Source organism: Aptenodytes patagonicus, chromosome 9 (genome assembly GCF_965638725.1).
Source record: "Aptenodytes patagonicus chromosome 9, bAptPat1.pri.cur, whole genome shotgun sequence".
Taxonomy (NCBI): Eukaryota; Metazoa; Chordata; class Aves; order Sphenisciformes; family Spheniscidae; genus Aptenodytes; species Aptenodytes patagonicus.
Genome location: NC_134957.1, coordinates 5,189,332 through 5,199,213, shown reverse-complemented (window position 1 = coordinate 5,199,213; position 9,882 = coordinate 5,189,332). Strand labels below are relative to the sequence as shown.

Here is a 9,882-nt window from a genome sequence, read left to right as displayed (position 1 = left end):
TAACTATGTGTGTATTAGACACAGATGGGGAAAATTCACTGCACTGGTCTTGCTTGCCTTTTGAAAAAGAACAAGCCCACTGTGGAAGCAGTGCTGAGTTGGAACCCTTTTCTAGAGGGCAATCAGGTAATACGTTTGTATCTCAATTTGGACTCCAAAGATTTGTGGATTGCCCTTGTCCCACCAAAACAACAGATCATGATTGTTTTCATGACTGTTTTCTCAGTATAATTTAACAAGCATAGCTTCAGCTATACCAACATAAAATCTGTATTCTTCTCTTTTTAAAATAACAATTATATTAATATGAAGACATCTGTCAACATGAGGCCTCTAATAATCAGGCATGTGATCCTTGTTTCCACTATCCACACCAACACATCCATGCTGAGAGATCTTCAGTTTATACAGTGAGGCTCTGCCAAAGGGATTCTCTAATCCAGCAATTGGTTGAAATAAAAGGCTGAAGCAATTTCTTTCAGTGTTGTGAACCATGAGCACATGTAGATGACTCAGATATTGGGAACTAGAGTTCTCAAATTTGAGAGAAAAAAATTTAAGTCTTTTGTTTGTGGTAACGATAGCTCAATTTTAGTTAAAACATCACAGTTATCCCTTGTGTCTCGTGCGTTTCCAAAATAAAATACAGAGACACATACGTAAGTCAGAGCCACCTCATTAGGAAACCTTCCGTGTGTGAAGTGTCTGGGCACTGCGCACATGGAGCCCAGCAGCTGCTGCGTGAAGCGCATCAGACGGAGACGAGGCTTTTCTCGAAAACACGTACTGCCACGGCCATCGCCGGCCGTCCCGCTTTCTCGAAAGCCCGTACTACCACAGCCGGCTCCGGCCGCCTCAGCTCTCTGCCCTCCCTCAGACCAGCCAACTCCGTCTGAAAGCAGACGGCCAAGCACCAGTCTCGGCCTTTTCTCCTCCCAGCAACCTGTTTTGAGGAACGACTCAGCTGGGATAAATCCACCTACACACCAGCTCTGTGCTGCCAAAGCCAGGGCCGGTCAGTTCTGTTTCACACTTCACCTTTCCAGTGGGCGTTTCTGTTCAAAACCCCCGAGTTCCGCCATTTCCTGGAGAGGCACCGCCAACCCTCCTCAGCTCCCGCCCTTCGGGCGGCGTACCACTGCCTCCGCTTTCCTAAACGGCGCATGCGCACCGCGCTGGCACATGCGCGATAACGCCGGCCGGGCGGCGCGCATGCGTGGAGGCGTTCGGCGTCTCTGAGGCGGTGGATTGGGAGGAGGCGGCGGGGCAGCAGCACCAGGAACTGCTCCAGCTGCGGCTGGGAGGGGACGGGGAGACGCCCGGTGGTGCGAGTCGGTCCTATGGGGCCTTGAGGATACAGCCCCGGTGAGAGAGGGGGTTTCTGCTGGGGCGCAGAGCCGGTGGGAGGATGGAGGGTCAGGCGGCTCCGGGCGCTGGCGGCGGCGAGGAGCCCCTGAGCTCTGGCAGGATGAACCCGAAGCGAAGTGGGCGCGCCGCGGAAGAGGAGAGCCGGAACAAGCCCAAGCTGGTGAGCGAGCTGTGGGGCTGGGAGGAGGGCAGGGGACGGCCTGCGGACGAGGAGGAAGGCGGGGGAGGAGGAGGCTCGGATGCCGTCTTACTGCTTCCCCAGTAGAGAATCTGGGGCGGAGGGGCGTGCGGCCGGGCCTGGGGGGTGCCGGGCTTTCAGGAATTAAAGGATCTTTTATAAAAATCCCTTGAGCTTCCGTGAGGGTTTTTGGGTGCTCTTTGGGAGAGGGAGGTGACAGCTGGAGGGGGGCGTGCGGCGCGCTGAGGGCCTCGCTGTGGTAACGCACCGGGGGTGGTCGCTGACAGGAGCCGGGAATTCCCATGTTTTCCGTGAGGGGTGTGATTCGGGGTGTTGGTTGGACCATCCCTTTGGGGAGAGGTGCCGTAACAGTATTGTTCTGCAAGCAGGACCTGTTGGTGTAACCTCTATTCTGCTCACCTTTTGAGTGAAAGATCACAGGGTTGGGGTTTTTTTTCTGTGTTGAAGCATCCAGAATATTGGTGGTTATGATGCAAACGATCCCAAGTGAATTTCTGAATTAATGTGAAAATAGTTTAAAAATTTGGAAATTGTCCAGTGTTTTTGGAAAGATCCGACAAGCTTTTGAGCACACAAACTCTCTTTAGGACTGTAGAGTTTGTTCATTATGCCTGTGCTTTTTGATTTAAAAGAACATATTTCTACTTACAAACCTGATAACTTGAAACATAGGTACATTTCAAAGTCAATAGCACTGGATTGTATCTCACTTTATAAATGCAGTAGCAGCAAAACCAGATAATATGACAGTGTTTACTTTTAATTGTTTACTTCTGTTGCACTTATTTAACTTTGAATCAACTCACTCTAGCTCAGTTCTCTGATGGATTTTCAAGAGCAGCAGCGTAGCGGACACTTAAAACTTACTTGACTTTTCTATTGAATAGAATACTAGTTGCAAACTTTATTTAATCTGTGCAAGGTTTTTCACAGATAGTGGTAAAACTAAGTCAGTATGTACGTGTTCCACCTCGTGTTCCTTTCATCGAATATAGTGCAGCAGAGCCTTGGGCTGATCAGCCTGACAACCATGGGGGTTTTTTGTCACTGAAAACTAAGTTAGAATGCATGTGGGGAAGATGTTAAATTTGTAACATATGAGGAATTAAAAAGTTACTGAAAGTGACAATTATTTAAAAGGATGACAGAATGCCAGAATACTGAATAACTTGAAGTGTAGTTGTATTAAAAGTGACCATGTATATCTTAGCAAAAGGTAACCAAATATGACGTCGTCTTTTGTTTTATGGTGTTACTGGAAACAAACTCATGTTTCTTTGCACAGGATTAATATTAATGATCTTCTTCATATAAACAAGATGTTTGTTTATGTTTATACTACCTTTACTATTTCCTAACTAAAGTAGCTAGGAAGGCTGCTTGAAGATGCCTGCAGGGAAGTGATTTAAAAATCACACAGGAAAGTGCTTCTATTAGAAGCTGTGGACACAAATTTGAATTTTGCTCTAGCGGAGGAGAACACTCTGTTCTGGAAGATATGCATAATTTAAAAAAATCAAAGTGAGATGAGCTCAAAATTGGATTGAACAGGACAACTATTTCCATTGCATGTTCTTTTCGCTCTAGAATCACTAGAGTAGGCTTTTATTGTTACATTTAGTGGAAAAAGTACATTATATTAATATTTGACTTCATATGCAGTCATATGTTTTTGTTTCTTGAGAGGATGATTACAGTCCAGCAGCAACATGGATCAGAGTAGTGGTATGTTGCTTGAATCAGATACCTTCTGAAAGATAGTTTTGCCCTGAGATAAAGTGACTAGCCTCTGATGATATAATCGAGTGGATGGGTTGAATGGGAAAGTAGATTTTTTTTTTTTTTTTCCATTCTGGACATGATGTACACAAATGGTGTATAAAACGGACATGAAGAAGGATTTACCTCCGAGGAAGAAAAGGGACGGGATTCAGGTGTGTTTTAAGTTGAGGCGGTGTGAGTGGACAGCCAGATGTATCAATGACTGCCATGGGTTTGCGAGGGAAAAACAAAACTGTAATCAGGGAAAGGCTTCATCCATTACATAGGAGAATAATCTTACTAAATTTTGCTGGCTTTAATTTTCAATGAGGAATTGGTTCTGCTGAGGCTAGCAATATCTTTAGGTACTCAAGAGAGCAACCTTATTTGTACCTCATCCCTGCTCTCTTCACTGTGCAAATAAGATGAAGGCATACTTGATATTTCTGTAAGAGAAGCCACACTATTTGTGCAAGTGTTAAGTTGTCACTGAGTTTGTATACAAAGCTTCTCAGAGTTTGGTGTGGAGATTTTCTTGATTCAGCTTCAGAACTTATAATTCATCAAGTTTCAGTAGAGTTATAGAGATGAATCAACCTGCACTCTGCCTGTTGTGTATAATCCAAGGAACTCTACAGTGTGCTGAGAGGAGTGTGTCTCTTTTCTAGAACTTATTTCACACATCAAGTGGAGTGCTGAACAAGGGCTTGGTGGGAGAGGGTGTACAACTACATATAACAGAAGATTTATTTTTAGTTCCTGGCATAGCAGCTGAAATTAGGCAAGTCATTGGGAATGATTTCTATATGAGAGACTAAAAATTGCTCTAGATGACAGGGAGCTGGGAAAGCTGAAGTCATTATTTTGCGGGAAGGGAGACTCTAGAAGAAGAAGAAAAAGAAGGTGAAAATTTGTTCTTTCCCCATCCCCTCCATCTGAAAGTAAAAGGCGGGCAATGGTGCTTGGCCGGCAGAAGCATAGTGGTTTGGTGTGGTTTTTTGTTTGTTTTTTTTTTTTTGTTTTTAAGGACTGAAGCCTGATCGATGGCATTTATTCCTGACTGACAGGAAGTAATACTAGGCTATCAAGAGAGGATCTGTGCTAGAAGAGAAAGTGATGGTTTAAAGTATTTTTCTGTAAGATGATTGATGTGTATGTATGCACACAAATAATTGAAGATGGGCTATATTAGAACTACTAATTCAATTTTTTTTCTGCTTTGGGTCGTTTTAAGTCATTCAAGTTTCATATCTGTTGAACATGACAGAACTGCACAATGAGAATTTAGTTCCAGTTTTTATACTAGTAGTGTGTAAACTGGAGTATTTTTCTGAAATTTGATGTCTTGTGAGCACCTTGAAACATCACAGCTGCTGAAAGAGCTCTGATTTACTCTTTCCCCCCCCATTTTTTGCTGGCACAAGGACTGGAGGTGGGAATGACTGCCTGGTGTTTTTGTCATTATTTTTGTTTACAATGAAATGGGCAGAAAAAACTTAAATTGTTTTGGCAAACAATCATCTGATCTCATGCCAGCCCTGAGAATAGGTTGGCATGAGACGGCAGTGAGCAGTTACATTCCTAACTCGGTCTGGCAATGTGCTTGTTTTGCTTGTTTAAAAGTATGCTTTTAGTATGTTATACTAGGGGAAACAGACTAAAATAAGGTTGTCAGGGAGATTGCTGGAATTCCTATGTTTGTTAATCCTTAACTTAGATGTTGTTTGCTCTCCTTAGCACTTCAGTATCACATGGGAAGTATATAATTCTGTTGGGTACCTAGGAAATCAGTAAGTGCTTGAAAGTATCGGGTCTGATTTGACCTATCGATCGTAGCTTAGCTGAACCCAAAAGTCTTACCAAGTCGTTCATCTCTTTAGCTGCGAAGTTGAAGCCAGGCTTTTTACAGAAGTTCATGGCAGTAGAATGAGAGACAGAAGTCACAAAAAGGAGCGGGAGAGGTCGCTGGAGAGGAGACTGAGTGTATAAGGGGAAAAATCAAGCATTGGTTGACCAGAGACACTGGAATCCCCATCCTTGGAGCTTTTCAAGACCTGCAAACCTGGACAAAGGCTTTAGCAGCCTGGTTTGAATTCAGTGTTGACCCTACTTTTTGAGCAGGAGTTTGGACTAAACTGAGAAAGGAATGAAATCCTTTCAAAGGTCTGCGATTCTATGAATCAGGACTTGAAAAGAGGTGCTATAACAGGATTGGTGGTGCTTCCTGACTATTAGAACACTGGCTAACTAGAAGTTAATATGGCTGATGGTTTTTTAATTGAAGTTAATAATATATCATGTTGGTTTAGTATTAGCAAAAGTAGAAATAGTTCTGTGTATGTAGTGGCTAGTGTCACGCTAAAAGCATGCTCCATTACCCCCAAGTTCACTTCAGGTTTGTGTGGTAGTTGTTCAGTGATAGATACTTCACTTAGCTATAAACTAAATTTCTGAAAGGGGCTGTCTTTTGAGTGTGACGCTGTCTTTAAAAGTAGATTAGGAGAAAGATCTTTTATAACATGAAACACAAATTGTTAGGGGTAAGAGAGAGCTTATTTAATTGGAGAGCAAGTGGATTTGGTGATTCAACCAACAAGGAGCAGCTCATGCTTTGTTTTAAAAGCAGAAGTTGTTTATGCTTAATATTGAAGTCTTTTAAACGCCGTGAGCTTTGAGATGAATCAAAAGCTATGAACTCAACATTCTGACTAATGTGCCATAAACTAGCATCAAACAGTGGAATAAAAGCTTTTATCAATTAGCTTAAAAACAGAAGTAAACTGAGTGTGCTTGGGAGGATAGGTTTCCCAGCTACGTTGCTCCACCCATATCAGTGCAGGAGTTAACGAGTACTTTAAGTTACATGTCAGTAGAATCAGTCACTGTCAGACAGGCTATGGACCTACATTGCACCATCACCTTTGACTCCTGAGGTTGTTTGGTGTCATTCTCCTGTGGAGAGATAATGTGCTCATTACAAATGACTTGTTTAGATGTTTCTATACTGCATACATGAACTATGAGTCAGGTTGAGCAGAGATTTTTGGCGAATGAGTGAAATGTATTACATTTGAGATTCACAGTGTCTCTGAGTAAAATTAGTGCATGCCTGCAGAGGATTCTTACTTGAAGTGGATGCTTGAGGAAAAAGTGAACTAAAATGCTTGTGTTTTAGAAGACTCTTGGCCTTATTAGATTAAAGTCAAGATATTCCAGCAAGTGAAGTTAGTTAAGGTGCAACCATTACTGAAGAGTAAAATTAATGTCTTGGGAAAATTTGGTTCTGTTGTTGAAAAGTATACTGATTAGGCACTTCTTCTAATATGGCAGAGTAGGGCATGCTTGGTGCTGATGGTTAGGTAAATGCTTTTAATGTGAATTGATATTGACACTGTTTAAATGAGGTGATAGATACAGTGACAAGCCTATCTGCTTGTGGTAATTAAACTTCCTGAAGTACTACTTGTAAGACAAAACTGTAGAGCTATTCTGTACAGTACAGGAAGCTTTGCAAACAAAGCAGATTCAACCGAGGCAATGTGAAAGACATTTACAGTGAGACCCGACAGTGTGCAGATCAAATAGAAGTGATGCTTTCTGAGATTTTAAGCACTGTGGTGCTGAATATCCAAGTTATTGAGGATGAACTTTTCTTTTTGTATTACAAATAGCCTGTAAAGCACGCTATTGATCCTGTGATTGCTGATGACCCAGTAGAAGGAAAAGAGGCTTAAAAACGTTGGGCGGGTTACAAGATGACTTCATCTTTTCTGCATCAATTGCAGTTCTTTAGGGTAAGCAATAATAGCTAGTAACTTTCCTCTAATTCTTTTCGTCCCTGTCTGAATTTAGAGGTAAAGTAGAACAAGAGATGGCAGTTGCTGCTGAAGCAACTGAAAATTTCAGTTGGTTATTCATCAGTTTACTTGTTCAGCCTTAAAACCACAAGAAGTTAGGAAATTACTAAAATTAATGTTTTTATGCAGTTCCTTACAACTTGTATATCATGGCTATTCTTTAAATTCAGTATTTTTTTTTTAATCATTCAGCAACTTTATTTTGGAGGAAATAAGGTTTTTTTGTTATAAAGGGCTATGGTGGTAGAGCAGATACTTCTGAGAGAAGATTAACAGTTGAAAGTCTTTCTTTAGTATTCTTGTAGCATTTTATAAAGTTGCAGGTAGACAAAGCAAAGTTGTCTTAAACTTGCATATTACTTTTGTATCAAACTGATGTTTTACTTAAGGTCTTGCCAATCAGGTAGCTTTTTCCTACAGTATCAGTGGAGTGAGCACCTTTAGGTTTCCCACTTTCAAGCTGACTTCCTAATAGGTAGATAAGCGGAATCTTGCTTGAGAAAAGTAGTACTAATACAGTCTGCAAAGTAAATATATTCTACTTGTTAACTATTAATTAATTGTACGGGAGAAAGGGGTGACAATTAAAGAATCAGCTTTTTTGAGGCAACAGCGTGGGCTTAAGCAGTCTGCATACCCCACCTACCCCCACCTACTGCTCTACTGACTTAAGTTTTTGTGTGGCAGTGGGACAAACAAGATCATGAAACTGAACCAGTCAAAACCCCTTTTATTATTTATTCTTCTGTGATTATTTGCTAGAACTAATAAGACTGGTGTTATGACACACTAGAATTCCTCCTTATCTATTGGTTTGTCTGAAGTTCATCCATTAGTACTATTAAATTATGATTGTGTCTGCTTTTCAGCCTTCTTCTCATGATAGCTGTTTAGTTGGACGTGATGTGAAAGCAGCACATTGTATGCATACGGGCAGATCCGAAAAAGATCTGTTATGGCAATTAAATGATATTGTAACCTACATAGTGATATAAACCATAAACTCATCTGATTTCTATAAATTGAGAAATACCTTGGAAGTTCAATTCCGGAACAAGCCCACACATGGGAAATGTATGGTTTGATACAGCTACTGAAGGTATTCCATCCACCTAGGTGTGGTAATATTTGGTCTTAAGGTGTAGTGCATACTGTAATATCACCACACCTTCTCTGTTATATAAAACAAAAATGTTCTTAAGAGTTTCTAATAGATACAGGCTCTTCCTGTGTAAATAGGAAACTGTAGCTTTGTATTAATTTCAGACTGTTTTGGGGGAGAGTGGGAGAAGAGGAAGTTCAAGGTAATGCATGTGACAGGTGGCTTTCTTGTAAGGTACCCTTCTCGGTCATTTTAGTGATTCTCAGACTAAATCATTGGAGACAAGATGATATTGGAGAAAGTATTAGGTATGCTGAATGCGTGATGAATGTTTGCTGCTGGTAAGTGTTCTTTGTGTAGTGTTATCAGACATGGAGGACATCAAAGATGGAAAAATGTTTTTATTACTAAAAATATTTTTGATTTATACTTCATAACAGTTAAGTGTGTTTAAACTTGTTTTGAAAGTGTAGAATATAAGTGTAAAAGTCACCAGCTGATTAAAAAAATGTAGTTGGAAAGAATCCTGCCTTCTATTCCTCGGTGATTTGTGTGTGTGTGTATATATTTTTTTTTTCTTTTTTTTTTAGCAAACATACTCTTACTGCTCTCCTAATTGTAGTGGAAGTGTGAAGTTATCTCTTTATAACAAAACCAAATTAACGTACTTAGTTTACCCTTTTATGTGAGAATAAATACTTGAGAACTTGATTTGAGGAATGTGAAACTTTCAGAGCAGTGCTACCTAGTAGTTTAGAAAAAAATTTCTAAGTAAAAGAGTTAAGCTTGAGACAGTCAGGGAATAGTACTGTAGAATCCCAACACTTGGGGCTACAGGACTGTAGCTATACAGGCATAAAGTAGCAACTGTAATTGTAGGTTATGTAGGCCAAGGGAATTGCAGTAAAGGTACTGGTGGATACAGGTTGGCTTGAAGGTACACAGGCCCATTCTCTCCTGTTTCTTTGTTCAAGGAGTAGCTAGTCAAACCTTAGTAACTTTGTCCTGTATGGGATCACATTAACAAAAACACATCATAATGCATATTTAGGCATGAAGATGAGAGGAAATAACCACAGACCTTAAATGTTCTTGATACCTTTTTGTCACAACTAGTTAGTTATGTGTTTACAAGTGGCTCTGTATAAATTCATGTTGGTCTCTTGGGGATGGTTGAGCAAGACAAAATAAGTAATTTGGTCAGGAAAAATGTTAGTTCTTTCTTACTATGGTAAGAGCTAATGATGGTTGTTAAAATATGGCCTTTAAAGATGCGTGTGATTTTCCTGTTTTTAATGAGTCTGTAGCTTTGTGAGGAACAAATACTAAGCCAATGTGAGATTCATTAGATTCTAGACTCCTCACAACAGATACAAGTAGTTAGTTTTTGTACAGTATAGTGTTATGTTTTGTTTCTTCATATTCTCCTGCTGTGAATTATTTTTATACCTATAAAATTGAAGTAACTTCTAAAATACTGTGGCTTCGTAATGGAACTGTGCTGGATGTTTGCATTTGTAATTGCGTGAGTGCATGAGTAGATGAGAACTTGACGCTTATTAATAGTTGAGACGGTTACATGCAGTGTTCCAGTT

The 9,882-nt window shown here is 40.5% G+C and overlaps 1 protein-coding gene across 2 annotated transcripts in view; it reads left to right on the top strand.

The window, feature by feature from the left end:
• Positions 1–1,265: 1,265 nt before the first annotated feature.
• The window catches only part of DIAPH2 (diaphanous related formin 2), a 265,592-nt gene continuing 256,975 nt past the window's right edge, over positions 1,266–9,882 (top strand). The window contains exon 1 of one of the 2 annotated variants that reach the window (XM_076347000.1): positions 1,266–1,528. In XM_076347000.1, coding sequence (XP_076203115.1) covers positions 1,409–1,528 — 120 coding nt within the window. In that variant the 5' untranslated portion in view covers positions 1,266–1,408. The remainder of the gene's footprint in view (positions 1,529–9,882) is intronic. The other variant, XM_076347001.1, reaches the window with a different exon arrangement.